Source organism: Thunnus maccoyii, chromosome 19 (assembly GCF_910596095.1).
Source record: "Thunnus maccoyii chromosome 19, fThuMac1.1, whole genome shotgun sequence".
In the NCBI taxonomy this organism is placed as follows: Eukaryota; Metazoa; Chordata; class Actinopteri; order Scombriformes; family Scombridae; genus Thunnus; species Thunnus maccoyii.
The window spans coordinates 12,256,777-12,280,782 of NC_056551.1; the positions used below are offsets into that span (position 1 = coordinate 12,256,777).

General features: G+C 38.3%; 1 protein-coding gene and 1 long non-coding RNA gene across 2 annotated transcripts in view; one reads left to right on the top strand and one right to left on the bottom strand.

Annotated features, from left to right (window-relative positions):
• Positions 1-23,740, top strand: LOC121885109. The gene is made up of 3 exons (XR_006092464.1): positions 1-293; positions 15,850-15,987; positions 22,935-23,740. It is a non-coding gene; the product is annotated as an uncharacterized LOC121885109 (long non-coding RNA).
• The window catches only part of LOC121885108 (NMDA receptor synaptonuclear signaling and neuronal migration factor), a 45,032-nt gene continuing 28,250 nt past the window's right edge, over positions 7,225-24,006 (bottom strand). The window contains exons 8-16 of the mRNA XM_042394259.1: positions 22,080-22,169; positions 17,612-17,745; positions 16,991-17,074; positions 16,854-16,887; positions 15,858-15,928; positions 15,356-15,435; positions 14,459-14,561; positions 9,597-9,672; positions 7,225-8,184 (exon numbers count right to left, since the gene is read on the bottom strand). Of these exons, the coding sequence (XP_042250193.1) occupies positions 8,087-8,184; positions 9,597-9,672; positions 14,459-14,561; positions 15,356-15,435; positions 15,858-15,928; positions 16,854-16,887; positions 16,991-17,074; positions 17,612-17,745; positions 22,080-22,169 (770 nt within the window). The 3' untranslated portion in view covers positions 7,225-8,086. The remainder of the gene's footprint in view (positions 8,185-9,596; positions 9,673-14,458; positions 14,562-15,355; positions 15,436-15,857; positions 15,929-16,853; positions 16,888-16,990; positions 17,075-17,611; positions 17,746-22,079; positions 22,170-24,006) is intronic.

A 24,006-nucleotide genomic window follows, 5' to 3' on the forward strand; every position in this document is an offset into this window, starting at 1 on the left:
TAACAAATATCAAAGGTACCCTTCGTAATTGGGCGGACTATTTAAACTTACGTTGCCCTGCCTCCTCCTTTGGTCTCATATGCCACATTGCTGAACTCGGAACAGCCAACCCCGCTGTGACATTGCTGAAAACACTTGTTGCTAATACTGTTACTTATAATGTTGTAGTTAATAGACAAGCTAACTTGCCAACAGCCACGTCGTATGTATTCCCCAATATTGTTGACTCGTTTTGGACGGCTCCTGCTGAAGAGTTAGCTGTTAATGCCGAACACAACGCTAATTTCACCAAGGTAAGTACTTGCTGCTTTTGAGAGTATGTGTTAGCTATATGTTAAGTAGTTAAAATGTTTGGTATAGGCCTATCTTTGCTGGGCTGGCTGGTTGCTCTACCAAATGTGCTTGTTTGGCAATATCTGGTCTGCTATCTAATAATTTCTGCTTTTATATGCTGCTGTCTTAAAGCTATGTGCAGAATTTGCGATTGTGGTTATTGTAAATGATGACTTCTCGTAGTGGCTTGGCTTGTTTTGTGGTGGTTGTTGTTTAGCATGTGTGTTATTATATTTCATGTTGTTGGTTAACATTGGGGTGAATTACGAAAATTCATGTGTTATGGGCAGAATTGGTTTTATGGCATTGGTTTCCCCCTTTGCTGTTGCCTTTTCAATTTCGAGGACATAGCCCGTTCACATATCTGTTTCTCCGTAATGTTGGCCTCAAGGGAAAATTCAACATTTGTCTCATGTAGGCTACAAGTAGTCAAATTCACATTTGCTCCACATTCCTCATATTCTTCTGAGCATTGGAGACATATTTCCTTCAAAAGCAATGTGTTTTTGTCAGCTAAGCATGCTCCTGTTCTGTGGTTTTCACACTGCTATTATACTCATCTGCACTCATTGCCAACCTTGTACTGCTGGTCATTTGCTGCTTATCACACTACATAACATTTCACAAGAAGAGACTGTCTGCTCCAAGTCATGAATTCTTGTGATTTTAATGCATTTCAGTCAATAATTATGTGATGTGTCATCGCCTGCTGCATATCAGATAGATTAGTATATTCCCTGCAGTGTGGTTGAACATGCTTTATTGGTGAATGGCAGCGCCACATTGGAGCTGCCAGACCACATGTAGCAGTTTGTTCTGTATCTTCTGGTTTTGTGGAGTTCATTATTGCTACTCTCTAAAGTCTCCGCTGCCACAGAGATGAGTTTATGCTTGTGGGACTGAATTGGTCACAGCCTAGATGCAAAATAAATATTTATGTTAATACTCACTTCCATGAAATTTCCATTTTCGCCTCTTTCAACTTGTCATTAACCCCCCACTAGGAGTCATGTTTGCCCCAAGTGTTCTACTATCCTTATGTCTATTTTAGTGGCACATCTGCTTTATGGAGTGTATGAGGAACAGGGACGTAATGGTCACGGCACTGTTGTATAGAAATAACACTTCATTAAATGTACTTTTTTTTTCTCAGACTGTCGTTAACTGTCTCAAATGATTGCTGTAAGAGTTTATGTTCTGTTTTATCAAACAGTGTCATAAAAACTGAGTTTGGAGCTGGAAACCGTGGTTAAACTTGAGAAGTAAATATCCCTATATGCATATAGCTATAACCTACTACTATGTATACCTGCAATTTTGGCCAGCTAAAATGGCCAGCTATGTCAAATACTACACTGCTAGATAATAGTATTACAAGATGCAATGTGACGACTTAATTTAGGATATTGTTAAAGAACAACCTACAGACAGGTTAGATACCAAATGTATTCCTTTATGTCAAAACAGACATCCTGCTACCACATGTCCTGTCACCATATTCATCAATGTTAAACCAGATGTGGCCTCTTCAAGCGCTCAGTTTGTGGCTTCAGGAGGTGCGATGCAGAGATGTTTTTTGACTTTGAAAGGCTGAGAACAGCTTAAGATAACTGCTCTTTAGATTACTTCTAGAGTGGGATGTGTACTTATTGTATGTGTTACAGTGATGAGAATAGGGTCTATTAAGTATTTTCATTATTTATTAATCTGCTGATTATTTTCTTTATTTAATTTGTTTTGTTTATAAAATGTCATAAAAAAGAGAAAAATGCCCATTATAATTTCTTAAAGCTCAAAGCGCCGTCTTCAAATAGCCTGTTTTGTGGGATCAACAGTTAAAAATCCACTGATCTAGTTTGCTATCATCTATGACACAGAGAATCTTCATATTGTCACATTTGACATGCTGCAACCAGTGAATATTTGGCGTTTTTGCTAAGAAAATGACTAAAATGATTAGGCTATCTGATTACCATAATAGTTGCCGATTATTTTTTCTGTCGATCGCCTGATCGTACAGCTCTATTTAAGAATAATCTAAATGTAGTGATAGATTTTCACATTCTCTTCATTCTGTGTTTTTATTCAGTCAATGTTTTCCTCTCTCATATTGTCTGTCATGTTCGTGTCTGTCCCATTCAAAAGAGAGATGTAAGGTGAATTTGTAAACGGTGATGTCAGTGTGGGGGAAAAGTGAACTTTAAAGCCTCTAGACAATCAGTACTGTAGATTGTGCTACATAGATTGCAACTGAGTAATGACAAACTGTCTGTGATGTTTGCAAACTTGACACTGATTTAACATTCTAATTAAAGTGGAGGAGTGAAAACGAGAGACGGGGGGGAGCGGTGCATGGAGATTAGTGATGGAAGCATTTCTAGGACAGGTAGATAACGCACCTTAAAACAGTCCTGATACTCAAAAAAGTCCCTTTGCTAGAGTGCATTATCTGCATTTTTGCATATTAAGTTGCCAAAAAGACAAATAATTCAAAATACATGTTGTTATTGTCTGCATATTTCTCTTTCTTTCTTTCCCTGTGCTTCCAATTTATTTCCGACAGCGAGGCTGAACCTCACTATCAAGTGTTTTACTCCACGCAGAGAGAAATTTCCTTTCATTTACATACACAGTATATGCAATACGTGATCTCTCCACTCTTCATTTCAAACTAGCCTCTTCTAACCACCTCTCTCCATTCTGCAAGGCCTTTGCATTAATCAGTCCACAATAAAGAAAGCCACTCAGTACAGGTTGGGCTGTGCGTACAGTAAATTTGCTTTCCAGGCTTTTCATTTGACCTGTTTACTGACCCCTTACTGACCACAGGCTGAGTTCAATTCATCATCTGCCATGTTAAATGAAAATCTCAGCAGCAAGCACAGAGAATCAAACAGCCCTCAGAATGATTGTATTGTAGTTTCTAAAGCTCTAATCATCTCTGATTGGCTTTAGTTCTCAGTCCTTCTCATACATTGATTTCAATAGATTATCTACTGAAATTTACTCAGAAGTCTTAGTACTGTTTGTATGTTCATCATAAAACTAGAGCAGCAATGTTTAGGCTAATCAATTAATTGATTCGTTGATTGACAACTAATTAATTGGCAACTACTTTGATAATCGAATAATCATTTGTTTTTTTGCAAGTAAAAATGCTGCAACTTAACTGGTTTAAGCTTCTCAAAGCTTCTCCAGATGCTTTTCTGGGTCATACAGGATTGTAAACTGAATAAGTTTTGATTTTGGACTGTTGGTCAGACAAAACAAGACATTTGAAGACGTCACCTTGGTCTCTAAGAAAATGACATTTTCACTATTTTCTGACATTTAGATATATAAAAAACATTTAGGTATAGAAAAAAACTAAAATAATCGGCAGATTCATTGATAATAAAAATAATTATTAGTTGTACCTCTACCTAAACTATGGTTGCAACTGATGATTATTTTTTTAATCAATTAATCTGTCAATTATTTTCTCAATTAATCGATTCGTCATTTGGAAAATTGTGAAAAATGTCAATGTTTCCCAAAACCCAAGATGCAACCTCAAATGTCTTGTTTTGTCCCGACCAACAGTCCATAGACTTTATTATCATAGAAGAATAAAGAAAACAGAAAATATTCACATTTCAGAAGCTGGAAAGAGAGAATTTTAGCATTTTTTTTCTTAAAAAATGACTCAAAATGAGGGGGTGGGGGGGGTGAAAGTCACTGAGATGAGTTGAAACAGTCTGCAGTCCTATCAAACTATACCTCATGTCTGCGATGTATTTGAACCTGAAGTCAGTTTTTACACATTTTCATCCAACAAAAGGTCAGATGTCAGATTTCTGTTGTTAAACTTATTCTGGGCTCTCTTCCAATTTGTTACAGAGAAAAGTCATTTCTAATGGCAAACTACCTCTTGCCCCCCCACCCCCTATTTTTTTTTTTTCCAAATGTGTCAAATGAAATAAAAAGGCAAAATAATGCAACAGATTGAGAGAGACAAAAGGATATATTTGCATCTTTTAATTAGATTTCTGGTGAAATGTTGTTGAAAACAAGAAAGCTCTCTCAAACTCCTGAGTCAGAGTGCTCTTTACATCGTGGTCAGTTTAGCCCAATATATTCAAACAGAACATTAATTACCAGTCATTTCTTTACCATCTGGATATAAGATTTTCTTTTTTCCTATGTTTGTTATGGCACAAGAAAAACACTTCCTGAATTGATTGAATCCCTCTCCTCGCTGCTTTCCTTTAAATTAACCAGTGTCCATGTTTCTGATGTGAAAGTTATGCCGTGGTAAAGTTCAGAAAAAATATGCCTTTAAACCCAGCCGCTGGTGAGGGCAACATCTTTGAGAATTCGACAATATGACAGGTTGAACACTGCTGAATTTTTAAATCTGTAGTGAAAACATGTACTGCGTGACTCAGGCAGAGAGAGCACTTATCTGTGTCAGACAAACTATAGGCCAGCACTGCAATGTCAGAGAGAGGGCACAGGCAAATAAAAACAAATAAAGTTCTGCTAGTAGAGAGATAGAGAGCACTCCAGTGAGACGGCTTGACCTTAAGACAAAAACATTCTGCACGTAATGCACCAAATATCAACACATCCGCACAAATGATGACAAATGGGAAATGTATTTACCATACACAGATAGACAATCTTTGCCTGTATGTGTGTGTTTGTATATGTTTGCGTTATGCAGGGCTGGGACCACTGAAATCTATAAAATAACTACAATCTTTTTCCAAATGCACTCTGTAAACTTTCTGCTATGCAAACAGTCCATGACTGGTTTGGAATCACACCTGATGCTCGACAATATTGCTGCCACATTTGGGAAAATGACGCCATTTTGAAATGTTGAATGACAAAAAGTATGTTGTTTTGAGAATAGCATAAAAGGAATCCCCTCATCAAGAAAAATGCATTTAGCCTACATTATTTGCTCTCAAACAAAAACTATGGATACATAAAAACTAATATTGGCTCTCTAAAAGAACAAAAAAATCTCAAAACTCTGGCCTCAGCTTATTTCTTAGGTTAATGCCTTTGATCGAACCTACCTTCATCAGAGCTTTTTGCAGAAACATGTCAACCTAAGAAATAAAATAGCAAACTGAAGACAGAGTGTTGAGAGTTTATGTAGTTCTGTTATTGTGACTTTAGTCTAAAAAACTTGACAAATTTGACATAACTGTTCTGTTGAATACTGCTAAACAAGAAAAGGGTGACATTTATTATCGCAGAGGTATATTCCAGTGATATAGTATTGCACTTGCATAAAGTTAGGGGGCTTGTCAGAGACGGATTCAATAACGTTCAAAATTGTAACAGCAGAAGCCAAGATATCCTGACTTCGTGCCTAGCATGAGTCAATCCCTGAAAACTCTGTTTCCTACTCTTCCTGTAATACAACTTGATAGCGCCTTTCATTAGACCTTCCCTACCTGGTGGGCGCCCACATCTTTGTAAAGCAGCTTTTCTGTTATACATTTGTAATCTGAAGCTGAATCTGAGATAACCCTGATAACATCATCAGGAATGAGGTGACCTTCATTTGTAAAGCCTGTGGAGTGCACCTTTATTTACTGATTTCTTAAAGGGAACATATCATGATTTTTGTGATTTTCTGTCATCTATATACTGCTATAATGTCAGATATCTATGTTAAACGTGGTCAAAGTTTCAAAACATAAGGTGAATGTATGTAAAAATGCTCCCTGTAAGACAAAGCCCAGGCTTCAGTCTGCTCTGAACACTCCAATTGCAGAGTTAACTCTACTTCCCCCTCAAATCGACATCAGATCGTTCATGTATGCCCACAAATGGCCGTCCATCAGTCTTTGTTGCTAAGGTTGTTCCACAGGTTGTTCATGTTGTCCACTCACATATTTTGGATCAGATTCGTGCTCGAATATGTACGGATGTATTTAAGAAGTGACATTTTGAGTAAGGAACGAGAAAAATAAGTGAAATCTGGAGCTGGCCAATCAGAACAGAGTGGGCTCATTGGGAGGTGGGGCTTAAAGAGACAGAAGCTAAAACAGCCTGTTTCAGACAGAGGCTGAACTGAGGAGGCTGCATAAACAGCCAGTATAAGATGAACAAAGAGCTTTTTGAACTGTAAATCACTCAAAAATATTCCAGTAGAGCTCCAGAATATAAATATAGACCTGGAAATGTGCAGGATACATCCCCTTTTAAAATTTCCTATCGTCCCAGCCCTTGTGTTTAGTCTGTGTGTGTGTGTCGACTCAGTTGCTGCTCTCCACATTCGACCATCCTTAAGATGTTTGAGACAGTTCAGGTCACTCGGTTAGTGCGACTGTCTCAGACGCAGACACACACTCAGCACATATTTGTGGCCTTTTAACTAGCGGACACCTGGCAGGGGCAGCAGATGGCTGTTAACAGCTTAAACTCCTGGCGGATCTGTTTAATTCAGAGAGCTCCGGTCCTCAGACTGGATCACAGCCCAGTGAAGTGAGAGGTGGCGGAAGCTCGTTTGGCTGCCATTAAGGGAGGCCGAGAGTGTTTGGCAGATAGTGAGAGCAGCCGGCACTGTTGACAGGGGCCGGCTAAGTGGCCTGGACCTTCTGCGAGAGAGCAGAAGGGCTCGATAGGGCAACTCCTACACTACAGGGGTAGGAGTACTTGGATGGCTGTTACATCCCTCTTGACATCATAGATCATACTAGGCGGTCTTTGTGTATGGGGGTATGTGACAGAAGGAGTGAGAAATGGTAGATATGAAAGTGATAAACAGTTATTTTTGCTTGAACAGAGGAGCAGAAAGAAAATACACACATCTGCATGTTTTCTTTTTTACATGGAAAGCAGCCGCACTCGCACATACACACATACACAAAATCAGCACATTGTACTTTCCTTTTTTCTTTTTTTTTTTTTCTTTTTTACCAAAACATGAAGCTCAGTTCCTCAAAGATACATTTCGTAGAGATAATACAATCATTCCAAGCGATGGCAATGAAGATTACAATATCTTGATAGAATAGACGGACAGATTAATTACTTCATGGCTAAAACCTGAGTTATTCCAAAGTATGTCCATATGAAACTGCACAACAATGCACATCAAAAATAAATGATGCATCATTATTCTCATATAGAGTATTATTTGCATGACTAAAGCTATGCTAGATATTTATGTGATATATACACACATCGACACATGGATTATATGTAAGTCTCCGGGGTCTGAGATTATGTGAGAGGTCCGGTCAAAACATAGAACAACATTATAAGAGAATGAGTTTCAGTGATTTCTCTGAAGCACATCGGCCTCAAAAAAAGTCCTTGTAGCAGACGTGTGACTAAAATGGTGTTTTGTTTTTTTTACACAGTTGAAGTTTTGATTCTCCTTTTGCTTTCAAACTCAAGAGGCAGAGCGAGTCGGCAACAATGATGTAGTCCAGCTGCTTTTTCCTCAGTTTTTCTTTTGTTTGTATTTTTCGGCCCTTTTTTTGTTAGTCTTTGACCCTTACTCTGGGAACGAGGAAGAGTAGAGGCACAGCATAATGGTGGTTGGTCTTCAGCCTCCTTGTCCTGCCATCCCTTTTCCTCCTCTCCCAGTCCTCTCCAGGATGAAAGCAGGTATGACTGTTTTATGTTGAGTTGACGGGTCTAGCACTACAGTTGAGCAATGTCTAGTCATTGGGTCAGTTTTAACAGGTTCCTCGTGGCGCCGGAGGGCTCTGCTGCACCCATTATTATTATCCGGGTTTCTTTGTCACAAAAAATCCTCATAGTCCAAGAGTTTGGAGTGCTGGCGTGTCTTCCAAAGCCGGTAGAGGCGGAAGTCAAAGTACATCTCAATCATCTCTTTGCCTTGATTGGAAAATAAGATAGAAAAAGTTAGAATCGTCATTAGGAAGCATAATTACTCATCTAAGAACAATGTATGTACATCATTTTCTGTTTCCATGTACTAAATCTGCAAACATAAATACACTCTACAACACATATTATGAAAACAGTAGCACATAGTCATATAAGGTTTTCTGATTAACATTAGAAGCATACAGCAAGATGTCCACAGGTGTTGTTGCCTAACCCTAACCTATACCTGATCCATAGTTTATTTGCCATAACCATGATTTTTTTCTGATTGGCATTGTACACCAAAAAAACTCACCACTGGATTTTACAGCTGCAACAATTAGTCGATTAATCGATTAGTTTATTGACAGAAAATTAATTGCCAACTATTTTGATAATCAATTCATCATTTTGAGTCATTTGTTAGGAAAAAATGTCCAAATTCTCTGATTCCAGCTTCACAATGTAAATATTTTCTGGTTTCTTTCTGAGATATTTTTTTTTTTTTTTACCATTTTCAGATGTTTTATAGACCAAACAACTAATCAATTAATCAATTGTTAGTTGCAGCTCAGTTGGCATTTAAGGTGATCCAGAGCTTTGCAGAATCGTCTAATATTGACATTCTTGTCTGGCGATAGGGTTAAATATGTAAGGGACAAAAGTTTGGTGTGATTTGATTTAAGGATTTGTTCAACTCATGGTTTTGACTTGGAGTTTGGTTCAGACAATTCTTAATTAAAAACATCATTAGTTTTTACTTTGTGTTTACCCTTCCAATGTATTTATTTGTAGTGTTTCTGTGTCTAATTATAAATCATCAGGGGTGCTGAGGCTGGTGCTTCTTTCAGTGAATAGGTAGCAGGGAGTAGTAGTAGTTGTTGGTGCAGAGAGCATGTTCGTCTGTGGGAAAACTTTTAATGAATATGAGAAGCCAAAGAAGAGGAAGTCTGGATCTGGGTGTAACAGACAAGAGTTGTCAGTTGTTCCTGGAACAAGAGTTGAGTTGTGACTTGAATAGAGAGGACTTCCAAAGTCAGGGAGGAGAGGAGTGGGTCTCAAGACGTTGCAAAGCAACAAGACTACTTTCTCCTATGTGGTGGAGTCTGAGGTCTAAATGACTTGGATCATTTGCTTTTAAAAACAAATTCACACTAAAACAAACACCATTAGAGAGTGAGTGTGCAAGAGAGGGATATTTGAGTCGAGAAGGAAACAGGAGGTGACAAACTGTTGAAATAAATTAAGATTTCTAAATAAGGGAACAGCTGCTCATGCAAATTCCTCCTCCTGATATTAATGCTGGACATATGGGTTTGTGTGCGTCATTTCAGACATACTGGATGTCTGTAGCAAGACATGTGTGTACGTGTGCATGTGTGTCCCTGCATGTTTGAGTGTGTTTGTTTGTTGAGACTCACCCTGCGCAGACAGCTCCAGCGGTGACTCGAACTCGACAGAATAAGGCCTCATCAGATTCTTCAGTTTCTGAAACAGCTGTTGGGCCGAGATAAGAAAACAAGCACCAATTAATCCTTCTGCACTTGGATACACTCACAGCAGGGGAGCCTGCATCTTCAGACACACACGCACTGACAAATAGGGTCCAACATAACCGATGGCCTGGGGCCAGTAAAAGTTTATGCAGGTTAAGTTAACTGGCCAATCAGAGTCATGGGTATACAGTTTAGGACAAGGGGGGACATTTCTCTTCGTTTGAAAATGTTTTAAGTAAAGTTAGGCTTTGCTGTCGGCTTCCTGACTCATTTTTAGAAAAGACAAGTAAAAGAGAGTGAAATAGAGAGAGCTCAGCGGTGGTCGAGTGTCGAGAGGGAGCGGCGGTAGCGAGAACAAAGCAGTGAATGAGAGAAATAAAATATTATTTTCTGATTGTTCCATGGTGTTTATGTTCTAAAGCACAAATATATAACCATCAGATGATATACTGTGGAGACAGACGCTCTTAGTTTCTGTTTCATTTTCCTCCTTTTCATTCATTACAGTTCAATTCCATGTCTGTGGTGGACAGGTGGCTCGTTGAAGCAGACAGAAGGAGCCTGCAGTGAACATGCGCACACAAACAAACACCATTATGTTCTTTCTCTCACTGCTCTATCTTAATGAGTACATTTCTGCAGAGCTCTCAGCATTGTCTCAGTTCTTGACACAAGTGTTTATTATCAAGGTCATCCATCGATCCTCACTGAAATGTTATTATCATAAGTTCTGTTCTCTTCTCCCTATGTATTTTATACTCTCTGCCTTTACAGACAATATGTAGAAATCTACATTTATACACCATTCATTTACTGATCCAATATGTGCCTAATTTTATATTTTGCAATTTGTAATTTTGTAATAAATCAACATTACATATTAATAACTAAAGGAAAACAACCAAATCTAAAGGGAACTTCACTGTTGTACATATTACATATACAATGAATAAATCACCAAAATTATGGAAAAAAGAGTCATACTGAACACCTAATTGCTCCTGAAGGCTGTTCTATTGGTGTATGGCATGGCAGCTTCATCAGTGTATAAATGTGTGTGTGAATGGGTGAATGTTGGCATGTAGTGTAAAGCGCTTTGAGTGGTCAGAAGACTAGAAAGGTGCTATATAGATGCAGTCTTCTGATCTACTGGCCAAGTGACCAGTCGGGAAAAATGTTATGTTGGACACTGGAAACGCATATGATGACAGCTATGAATCCAGCTCATTACTTTCAAAGAGACCTGTGCACATTCTTCTTGGGTGGGTAACAAGGAGAACAGGAAATATGATAAGAGCACAAGTTGCAAACATGTTCAATCCTCCTTGTCTTCATATGACCTCTGCCTTTTCATAGTAAGTACAGTAAGTCTTATCATCGGGAAATTAAAAGAAAGACGGTTGAAATCAAACAAATCAGTCAACGGATCAGTATATATATAGAGGGATTTGAGATGCTAGCTTGCATTTTTAAGCCGTGCAATTTCTTTTTTCTAATAGCACAAGACATCAAGAGCCAGAGTAAGACTACAATGATATTTATTGCTGAATTGAACTTTGTCATGAAAAATGTCAAATGTTTGGAAGTTCCAGCTTCTCAAATGTGAGTATTTGCTGGTTTTCCTCAGCATTATATCGTGGAATATTTTGGGGTTTTGGAAGGTTGTTTGGATAAAACTATAGTTTCTTGCCTCGCTAACGACACTGTGCAGTAGTGCACATACAAAAAATTGAAGCTCACTGACTTCTTGCTTGACTTTAGTCATGAGGGATCTCAAAACCCCCCCATCAGAGAAATCAAAGACCAAATGTGCCTTTGTTTTTCACGTTATGATGTTAAAATGGAGGTGGTAAGAAAAAGCCTCTTTCATTCCTTGTGTTTGCAATCCTTTGAAAAAGATAAAAGAAGATGGCTGTATGCCAGAGTTGGAGGAGAGACTGGTTGGGGGGAGACGCAGGCTGCGTGGCTTGTCTATAGTGCAGAGAGAGCTGGAGGCAAATAACAAATCTCAAGTAATGTGCTGCATGTTGGGTAGTTTCCTCTCTCTGTGCTGGGTGGCCTCGAACAAGCTCAGCACCAGTCTTTGCTGCTGACATAACCAAAACATGCTTGAAAATTTCATACTGCCTCTCTGACCTGCTCACCTGCTGTTCTCCATCCTCCAGCCTTTTTTCCATTACTGCAACCTCCAAACTGTGTTTCAAAACAACAGCTATTACATTTCTTCAGTGCTGTGCTCTTTGTTAATGAGCTGCAGCCTAGCCCATATCTCACAGGGCAGTTGTGTTTCTTTCTTTCCAGAAATAACACCCCCCCCCCCCCTCTGCAATTTATGTAGCATTGCCACCTGTATTTTCCATCACATTCACTTTCATGTATATAGAGCTCTTCTAGTCCAAAACTGTAGAAAATGCAATAAATTCTCAGTTCTTAAATGTGATAACAGCATGGTGGATGCATTTTAATAAAACCACATCAGAGACAATATTAGAGAGAGAAATTACACTGCGATATCAGCTTTTGTTGTGCTTATCAAGCTACATCCCTTTGATATTTTTTACATAACACTTGCTGAGTGATTTTATTAGTCATGAATTAACCATTATGTTTTTACTTTTCAAACAGAGAGGGGGTGGTTTAATTTACCTCTCGGTTGAATTCAGCCCACTCTGCCACGGCTGCACGCTCATGTCAATATTTATAAGCTTAAATATATACCCCAATACCTTTTTTTTATATCAGGATTTAAGTTCCCCTAAGCACAGATGCACAAATATGTACACAGTATATGAACAACCGTGAGTATCAGAGTATGTGGCTGAAGAGACTGTTGGTACTGTGTGTGTGTGTGTGTGTGTGTGTGTGTGTGTGTCTTGCTTTCAAATCTGCAGTCAAGAAGCTTTGGCTCTGCAAGTACTTTGCTATTTGAAATCCTGTCTGTTACTTTTGTGTTTGCAAGTGTTTGTTTTATGCTGCCTGTTTTAAAATGGTTTGAACAAGGATTTAAGGCGACTCCATTTAAAATGAGAAGCAGGGTGGAAGTGATGTGTTCTGTTTGTTTCTGAGTGGAGGATATATGGTTATATGTTATAGTAGTTGTCCAGAATGAATAACTAGGAGTAAGGTCACAGCTGGAAAACTGTCTACATCCCCAAGGCTGCAACTAAGGATGATTTGTATTAGCGATTACTCTGCTGATTATTTTCACAATTAATCTATAAATCATTTGGTCAATAAAACATCAGGAAACGGTGAAAAACACCCATCACAACATCCTGTAGTCCAAGGTGCATCCTCAAATATCTTATTTTGTCCAACCAACAGTACACACCCAAAAAATGTGCAGTGCAGTAAGATGAAGAAACCACACATTCTAACATTTTAGAGCCTTGAACCAGGAAATGTTTGGCATTTTTGCTTGAAATATTACTTAAGCTAAATGATTTATTGATTATTAAAATAGTTACATAATAGACTAATCGTTGCAGCTCTACATCCCAAAAAGTGTATGTGTGTACACATTCATTTGTAAAAATACAAGCTAAATTAATTCTGCTTCCTTACTGCACTTTTATAAAGACTACATTAGACAAGTGTAAAAGTATCACTTTGGGAACTTGGGACTTTGAAAAAAGACATTTTCATTTTGAATTTGGGCTCCCTTGAAACAACTGTACATATCTGGGTTTGTCTGTTGAGGTGGAGATAGCAATGATGTGCAGTCGGCTCTGCAGACTGCCAGACTGTCCATCAACCCCGGGGAGATCCACTTTATGTAACAAAGCATTTTGGCAGACATGACTGGAACAAACAGTTAGGTCAGACAAACACGCTGGCTATGATTTGTGTGTGTCTGTGTGTGTGCATGTGTGACTATGTCTGCCTGCTTGTTTGTGTGCATGTTTGATTTTTTTTTTTGTGTGTGTTTGTGTGTGAGAGTGTTTCTGTCAGGTAGAGAAAGGTGCAGCATCACTCAGCATGTGTGCTTCTCTGCTATATCTAGCAACATTACTCAGAATGAGGTGATACAGTCTCACAGGTGGAGAAAGAGAGGGGGGAGAAACACACAGCCAGGAGGATGATATGGCGATTATCAGACGAGCGGAGATGGAAACACAGTGAGAATGTATACGAAAGCAGCGGGGCAGCAAACAGGGAAACTGGCCCAAAGAGAGGCAGAAACAAAGTTTGGCAGGAGTGAGCATGAGGAAGTCTTTACTGTGATGATAAGAGACACGGAATGAAAAGTCTATAAAACTTGGGCTTCCTAAGTTATTCAGTTTGCGTGGCACATAAATCCTAGGTTTTCAACATGTAATTCAACAGTGACCTTGTTATAAATGATGGTGGAATTATACCTCTGCAGCGCGGTGTACGGTGGCCCCGCTGTAGGTGCCTTTGATGTGGTAATTGATTTGTGGTTGAATGTTGAATTGAGTTGATAACACTGCTACAAATGTGTCACACATTCATAGATTGTATCAAACTTTAATAATATAGCTCAAAGTAATGGCGTTTGCATTCTTTTATTCACTTACTAGAGTGGCTAGACAAGGTTGGCCTCGTTTATTACCGTGCAGTCATTTATTTAGCCGAAGTAATAGAGTTTACGTTCTTTTATTCACTGTGATAAGAGAGCAGTGATCGCAGTGTGCGGATGGTTTGCTTTGTTAGTTATTTGTTACTGAAAATTCAAATTTAACTGAGCCTTTCTTGGATTTGCTAGGTTTTCTGTGTGTGTGTAAGTGTATGTCTGTGTGCATTAGCGTCTGTACAGTCTACAGTACCTTCTCTCCATTGGGGTTGCCCAGGACGTAGCATCCCATTATGTGGATGAGGTTGGGTTCTGGGTTGACTTTACTCATGAAGCGACTGAGCCTCCTCCAGAACCTAAACAAAGACAAAGGCAGCAGTTACATGAGCCAGCTTTCTTCCTTCAGCATGTAAATCAATCTGATCAACCAAAATGATCCTGTCAGAAAAAAATATAACTTAAAAAAGAAAAACCCTGCATCAAGCACATGTCACTTCTAATTGATTTACCGCTGTGCTGCATTGAAGCTACTGTTTTAACAGACTAATAACTAACTAACAGACTTACTAATACTAAAGTTATGGAACAGAAGGTGAGCCCTGAGAAAAGTAAACATCAACTATTCAAAATGACCCCCGTGAGAGAGATACATCACTCAGTAAAGCAGTATTGCTCATAAATGACAACAAAGTCCTAGTGGAACATCTTTCATTTAAATGAAATAGGATTCGCAGAAAGAGTATACATATTTTAAAAATAGAGTGAAGGTCATTTACATGACAAATTAGTTTCAGGATGTGTAATCCTTTGAAGCCATAATGAAAAGGTTTAAAGTACCATTTTCAAATGAAATGAAGAGATCTTTGGCAATAAGCCAGTTTGATGGATTTCTATTCAATCAGCTCTTATTCTGATTATTGTTTGAGTAAAAGGCTCAGTGAAAATGCAGCTAAGGTAAAAATTTTTGTTTCACTTGCAGTGCTCAAAAACATAAGGGTTTGCAAGGTTAGCCATGTTTTGAAAAGCATCATTACTTGCAAAGGTTTTATGAGACATGGAAAATTGTCATGATATTTAACAGTAGGAGGCTCTATGAGACATAAACTAATATTCATTAAACAGAGATGGAACCAGTCCAGTGATAACTCACTGGCTCATGTCCTCCTCCTTTTCCACCTTAGCAAAGGTCGCCACTTTATTCTTCAGTAAGTACAGATGACCTGGACCTCCCTATGAGACACAAGAATGAAACACATTACTAGTCTCACAACGGCCAATTTGCCTCTTTTTAATTAAGATCTTAAATGCTTAGATCATTGAGGAAGGTACTCAGTGCAGTCTGGCTGCTCACTCTGGGGAATTCTCTTCCGCAGTATATGAATGGAAACATGCAGTAACTTCATATATCACAAATATATGTACAATACACACAAACCTAATACATATTCATGTAATGCCTCCTCCCGTTTTGGCTCGTATCTCTTCCTTATTTCATTTTCTTTATCTTAGATGCTTTCATGCCACTTTTTGTACAGAGCACTGTTTATGATTCATATACTGTAGTGCAGTGGGACAGGAGGGTTAACCAGGAAAACCTACAATTCTATAAGGAATACAGTATTACTTTTTATCTTTGTCTCCTAGTTCCTCACCTGACAAAAGATGAGCATCCTCCAGAACTTGCACCCTCTCCTGTAAGCTGTGAGCTTCTTCTCTATTTCCTCTGTGAGAGAGAACAAGGGTGGGATTGATGTGAACGACAGAGACCAAGAGAGGAAAAAGGTAAAGGAACATGAAAAGTAAAAATGTATCGAGAGAGAAAGAGAGAGAAATGTAAACACAAAGGGAGTCTCTGGAGGGTGAGTTCAAGTACAGGTGTAATAATAGACAGCAGAGACACTAAGAGAAGACAGTGTTTTAATTCAACAATGTGTACTTGAGGCAGCATTAAATGTCACAGCGAAACAAAACAGGTCAATGAAAGACAGTAAAATGGAAATCTGAAATCTATTTGTGTAAATTATTCATTGACATCCTCTCAATAACTCTGCGTGAGCTTTGTGCCATGCTGAGTTCATTATCTGGGAAACTCTGGGGACCATTTAATGTAAGTGCTCCAAAAATGAGCAACAAGATCATTTCTAGAATGTGCAGAAACCAATTTTAAAAAATGTATTTAAGTCATTTTGCGTTAGCCAGTTCTCAGACATTTTTGGGGATTGGACTGCAGTCGAGGTTTAGCCAGTAGCTATTTTTCTGATGGTTTAACTCTCACAGTAAGAGTCAGAGTTCAGACTCCTCTCATCAGGTAAACTATTGCACACTCCACACTCAAGACTAAAGGTGACTGATTTTATTCTCAGAAGATAGAACTGGTATCATCTTTTAAATCTCTCTTATAGACAGGATGTCATGTACACTTTCAAATCTATGACTCTGTTTTTAATACTTGTTACTTGTTCAACTAATACTTTCTCTGTGTCCACTGCCATCAGCTGACTAGTATTGCATTTACTTCTTGCCTCAAACATTTGCAATCATTGCCATTTTCATATTTCATATTTTTATCTTCCATTGAGATGTAATAAAGTTACAAAAACAGGTGAAAAATGAAAATTACTATAAAATACACAGCAATATTTACTCACCCAAAATATCATCAAAAGTTGCGTGTTCATGGTCCTGAGTACCAAAAGACATACACATTAAAACAACACTGTAAAATGCTGTAATTGGCATTGCAATAAAACAAGTACAGTGCAGTGTTTCAGTGATATAGACTCACATAGAGTATGGGGATGATGGAGGGGTCATCCCTGCGGATTATGGTGGGAACGTACTCCGCCTTGGGGACCTTAGAAGAGATCAGCTAAGACAAGAGGGGAAGGAAAGATTGGTTAAGTAGAATGTGTGGAAAGAAGAGAAAAAAATTGAGAAAATGGGAGGAATGGGTAGCATTTCAGAGAAAAGAGAAAAGGAGATGAAAAACATTAGATGGAGTCTATACTTTTTATATTGGTGTATTTGAGGATCGTAATTGTTGTTCTTCACTGTAAAGTGTGGAAACAACACTAAAAGTACAAGCTAAAACAACACAGTCACTTCGTCTTTAGTTTATGAGCATGAACACATACTGTAGAGCATCAGAAACAATGCACCAGGATTATTAGAAGGACGATACACCAGCATTTATTATAACATCAAGAAGCAGGTGGCAGGTGGTTCTGTTTTAGATTTTAGAAAATAAGCTGATGGTTGAAGACTAAATACTTTAATAACTAATTATGTATTGTATTTCAAGGTCCCTGCTGGATCCTGACTCCTAATCCAGTGGCCCAATAATTAAAACACAGACATTGGAATTTGATTAAATAATCTGCAGATCGTTATAATGCTGATCTCTTACCATGATTTTGGGAGGTACAAAGTCGTCTCCCTCACAGGCCAGCCTCTCCATTTCCCTCTCCTCCTCCCAGTCTAGTCTAGGGTCATCAAGGCCGCCTTCATCAAGAGTGCCACAGGAGGTTTGCAGGTCTCCACCTAGAAGAAAGTATAACACACCAATGAGGAAACAGACTCGAGATAATAGGGTGTAGACAGAAGCGTAAGTGGGGTTATAGGAGGCAAAAAAGGTGACATAAAGAGAGAAAATCTAGGGGTGAAGAAAGGGCGTGACCAGGAAATGGAGAAAGGTGAGTGCGGAGGAGAGAAAAAAAGGATGGAGCTGTTAATAATGGCGGCGACATAAGAAAATGACAGATGGAACAGGAAAAAGCAGAGACAGCTGTCAGGAGCGGAAAAAGAATGACTGATAGTGAGTGTAGCAGCGGGATTTCTGGCATCAGTAACTGGGATCAGAGGGCAGCTATTCTAAGAAGGAAAGGTGTTATGTAGCATCGAGTGGTGCTTCTTTAACACGTAATAATAATATATACAACACACTATGTTATAAAATTATCCACTAAATAGTATCTGTGATGAAGGAAAGTTTGTGTTTTGGGTTACAACATCATTCAGAAAACTTGTCTTGGACTAATCTTGAATTAAAAAAGAAAATATCAAAGAACTAACTAGAATTGCAGAGTGATAATAATCGGATGAATCTGAATGTTTGGGTGTATTTTTGGGTGACTAACGCTATGGCAGATCTTTTTCAAAGACTTCTGATAAGTTCCCAAAAAATGAAGCAGAGGCAGCCCTTAGCATATCAGCATGTCATTCAATTAAACTACTGTACTTGGCCTGAGTATAACCTTGAATTATTGTACGAGACAGTAAAACACCATAGCTTGTGTATTGATTTATGTTGTAATGTTAGCTAACACTCTGGATATCTTCACTCATGGCCACTCACGTGAACTATTTGCCTCTGCCTTGGTAAAGTTCTTTCTCAATTATTGATTGTGCCCATGGCTCCCTATCAATAGCAATGCACAGCTGTTAAATTATTTCATACCTGGGGGAGGATTTATTAATGTGGCATAAAACTAATTTGTTCTATAGAAGCAGTACTATAAAATGGTACTATAAAGTTTAGCATACGAAGAGAATAAACCTTATTCACATATTTTTTGACTTGACATGGCAGGAAACGACAGGTATAACTAACATCATTAACGATGGCTGTGTTCCATTTAGCTGTTCTAGTTTCAGGGTCCTGCTTTGCATGCTTGCTCATGGCTTACTGGGACACTTAAATGGAATGGGAGCCATCATTAATGCATTTCCTGCTTTAACACATCAAAAGGTCTGCTGTGAAACAGGCCTATAGTTGTTAATGCATTACCACAATAACTACAGAACCACTGAATAACTAATTATTGAACCATCGCAAGTTATACTGTGACAACAATCCAGTGGTACAAAGCAAATCTGAATGATATTGCTGATAATTGCTATTGCTGATTTGCCTGTTAATAAACTTAAGTGCTGTTTCCCAATAGTTTAATTACAATGTTAGGCAAAGGCATGGGGTAGTTCCAGCATTTATTATTACTTTATATGTGTTTTTCTTCTTAATCTGCCTGTACAATAGGTCTTTTGACATGCTACAATAGGAAAAACCCAGGTGTACATAACATTAACAAATGCTGAATTAAATTTAGCTGCTTCATCATTTCCTGAGCCCTGGTATTCTGCATGCTGGCTCGCTGTCATGGCTTTACTGGGACACTTAAATAGAACAGAGCCATTGCTAATGTTATTAGTAACACCTGTTGTCTGCTGTGAAAAAGGCCCGTAGTCTCATACAATATTCTTAAATAATGAGGTCATTGAATGAAGCCATTCTGCCGTACAGAAATGCCAGATGTGTTTGAGGTAATTTAGAAACTGTGTTGCTATAGTTTGTCCACCACAGAGCAGTGGTGCTCTCTCTCAAATATTTATGTTGGTATCAGCTGCAAAAATCCAGTGTCAGTCAGGCTCTAGTTTAAAAACTTTGTCAAAATGTTCTGCAAACTCTCTAATAACAACACAGCTGTAGATACCTAGGGGGAAACCTAGCAGCTGAAAATGAGATTTGAAGAAAAGGAGAGAAAAGAGAAGATGACAAGCAAGATTGACAATTAATGTCGCTCCTCCAGAGAACAATACCTTTCCCTCGGGAAAGAGGGACAATGCAGCATCAACCACACCATTAGACTGTCGTCAACAGTTCATTTATCTTTCATCACACTCTGAAACACAGAAACACTGAAGATGGACGTGGAGAAAAAACATAAAAACCACAGATACTCAGACATCAACATAGAAACAAAACGGCACATGCAACCAGTGTGTGTTGATTCAAAGCTTCTTAGAAACACTTAAGACACGCCTCACACGCATCATCGCGTTAAACTCTGTACCAGCGGACACACGCGGACTGAGACGCACACTCCATTTTTGGAGGACATACTCACAGAAAGAGAGACCATCACAAAGTTGGAGAAAGACCCACGGTCATTGGGAGACAGATGGACAGGGTCAGAGTCAACAGCAGAGACAGTCAGTTTTGTAAGTGTGATTGTGTGTTTTGTGTGCAAGTGTCTGCACATTTCGTTGTTCTTGTGTTAGTTGTCATTGATCTGCCAAAACCAGGGACTGTGCTGTGAAAGCGTGATGACAAAAAAGGTCACCTTTATGCAACAGAAAGATCTACAGTATTTGTTGTTTTACGTCATATCTCCAGTATTCGGTCTGTTCGTACAGATTGCAGACAAACTGGTTAACACTTTATGAAAAGTGGCTTTAACTTTCAAGTAACAAAATTGCATTTCAGACACTGATAAAAAGGTTGGACATATTAGGTTACCCGCCTGTATGTCAATATTGAAAGAAGTCTTGAAATACTTAACACAATAGAAATTAATGTATTTTACTCTGTGCTATATTCCAAATTTTACATTAAAGTTTTAACTTTTCAACTTACGTAAAGCATCTTTGAATAACTTGGAAAGTGCTTTATAAATAAAATTTATTATCATTATTAAAGTTGTGTAGCAGTAAAATGTTTGCAAATATGGAAATCAAAAGTTTAGTTTTGCTGTTAGGTGAAAAACCTTTTGGGATTTTCGTGATTTCAGATCCGCAGAGGAAGGAAATTATTAAAAAGTAAAAAGGAAGAAATAAGGACAGAATGCAGGGCAGGAAGAGAGTGATTAATTTATGTGATGCTGGATTTAACATCTGAATCAGTAATTACAACCATCAGATAAATATTTTATTGTGGGAGTAGAAAATAGAAAAATTAAAAAAACTCAAAGTACAAGTACCTGAAATTTGTAGTTAAGTTAGGCCTTTGCAGTAATTTGGCAGCATTTATCACCTTTATTCTGTTTACTTTGTATTTTTGTCACGTCCCTGTTCGTAGTTGATGCTGTCTGTGTTCATTATATGATTTTTGAGTCTTTGATTAAATATGTCTGTTTTTTTTTTAGTGATGGGCGTTAATTTAGGCTGCAGATGATTTGGCTTCATCACAGCTGTACTGTAAGTCGGCTCATGCTCATATATCAAAGTTTTGATTACCAGACCTTTTTTTTATGGCTGACTATGCTAAGTGGCTTTCAACTCCGCCTTAGCCACCTGTGTGTGTAAATTAATTAATGACAAAAGTACTGAGTGAGCACAAAGCATATTCAGGCTGTAATCAATCTGCCAGTCAGGACACGAGGACACAAAGGAACAGGTCCGTAATTTATGATTACACTCATAGTACAAAATGTACTCTCACTATTTTCACTGCAGTTGTTTTGTCAGAGTATAAACACTTGAAAACATGAGAGGACACTTTCACAATTTTTGATTAACATCTTCAAAAGGACATATCTGGCTGCTAGGATGATCCAGTATTTCATTTACAGTTCTGTCTGTAGACAAATGAGTGTCAGTCGACTGCAGTGGGAGGTAGTTTTACGTGATGTAAAGGGTGGGGTCAAATTTTACTTTTTCAAGTTTGCATGCTGGGAATACAAACAGACAGCAAAAAGCCCTACTGCTCGCTCTCAAATAAAATAAAACTCTTGCAGGCTTAGACCCATTATTACTTTCACAAGATTGTCCTTGCATGCTTTCAGAGCTTGTTCTGGGCTCATGAATCTGTCCCCACATGTTCTTTATTTCAGTGCTAATTTGCTTCGTGCCCTCTCAATATTGACGCAAATTTAGCTACGCAAATAAGGACTTTAATGAATGTCCAGCAAAATTTGTAAATGTGGTTTGGTTACTTCAGAGTTAAAGCCCTTCAACCTTCAGTTTTTGTGTACCATTTTTGTCTACTCACTGCAGTTGTAGTAAACTGTGTGTGTGTGTGTGTGTGTGTCAATGGCTGTGTGTTTGTGTGTGTGCGTGCGTGCGTGTGTGTGTGTGCGCGTCAATCTGTGTCAACTCACTGTCTCTGGGTTCATGAGGAGAGTCAGGCTTGACAGGGGTGGGATCACTCCAGGAACGGCTGAAACTCTTCGATCTACGTTCAGCGAATGCTAGTGTAGGCGGGGAGAGATAGTCACACACACACACATACACACACACTAACAAGCCCGCATACCGGCTGTTTCCTCTACACACTCGCCACCTAAAACACACGAGTACAAAGGCGGATGCAGCTACAAGTGCACGGATATAGTGTACATACAATGCCATCCCTCCTGTGCACAAACACAAACACACAAATGCCTGCGTGTACAAATACACATTCACACACTTTGTACACACACCATAAATGCTAACATTCACTACAACAATATTATAAAGCATCCTGCTGCTCATATTCCTTTCTGTATGATCATCAGCATGGATTTAAAAAGACCGTTCTTGTTTCACAGACAGAGCTGAGCTACAACTTCCTGATAAAATCAGATCTGCTTTCAACAGTAATCACTGTGCTCTTAGAATATTTTTAGACTACTTGAAAGTTTTTGACAGAGTTAATCAACAGCGTCCCTCAAGGCGCCATATTTTTTTGGCCTCTGTAGTTTCTAGGCTGATGGGTCCTCGCTAATGATTTTCTGTTCATGTTGCTGCTGATACCAGCTTGTTCTTTTCAAGTAACATTTCTTTTCATTTTTATCCTGAGCATTCATAAGGTTTTTTCATGATCACAAGGACACTATTTTGTGATACCGGCATTATAAGGTTGTTTTCTAGATATAAAAAATAACAGTTAAAGTGATCTCAACATCACAAATACATAAACCTGAGTAAAGAACCTCAGACCCTGATTAATAGGTTTCTCTTTATTCCCCCAGGCTCATTTTATACACCATTTATTCAGTTTGACTTAACCAACACATGAAACACTGCAGCCTTGCCACCATGTTCTGTGACCAAAAGGAGAAGGTTGGTTTTCCCAAAGCTGTGCAGAGAGACAAGAATTATCTGAAGAAGAAGAAATGATCTCCGAGAGAACAAGTTCCTGCTTATAACAAGGAGAATCTGAGATGTGGAACAACTTTGACATTACTGTCAGCAACAACAAGATTTTGGGTTTTAGTAATTGACACATTTGGATTTTAATTGGGCTTTTCTGGTTAAAAACAAAATCCACATCGTTTGAATCTTGTTGGGAGTCTCATCTTGACATCCCAGCCTCTGTTTTCTTAAATGACAAATTCAGAATAATGTGATAGTAGTCTGTCAAAACAGTTTTTTTTTTAAATCACAAAATAATTGTTTTCCAAGCTTTTCCAAACACAACATAATCATAAGTCCCTTTCACACATATTTCCATTCTGACTTTACAGTACTACACCAGAAAGTAATGGCTTCAACAAAAAGGTTTTCACTACAAAAGGTCAAGTAAATTTGCAAACTAATTGCCTATTTTTGTGTGAGGAAGAACAGAACTGTTCTAAGTCTTTCATGTGTAAACATGTAGAGGAAAAACTACTAAATGTCTTATCTGCAGTTAAGTCATAAAGTCAAAAACGCTGAGTGTTGAGATTTGCTGCCAAGTTTTGTAAATTGTTTTAACACTTTAGACTTTTCTGAGCAACTCGTCACCTTGATGCTACATCTGCACTGGACAAGAATAAAAATATAACCAAAACTCTTACTCGTTGCGTATAGATTAACTATTTAACCACTTCACCACATTTAACCATTTAACTATTCTTTGTCCTTCACCATTCTCTTTCCGTTATATTTTCAAGGTCAAATAACAGCCATCACATAACAAGGTTATACTCACATTGCCAGTAAATCTGCATCTAATCCCAACAACAGAATCCATAACATTAAGTTTTTAATTTATGTCTTATAGATTTCCACCAGTGACACTTACTTGTGCATGTGCATGCACGCACATGTAGACACATATCT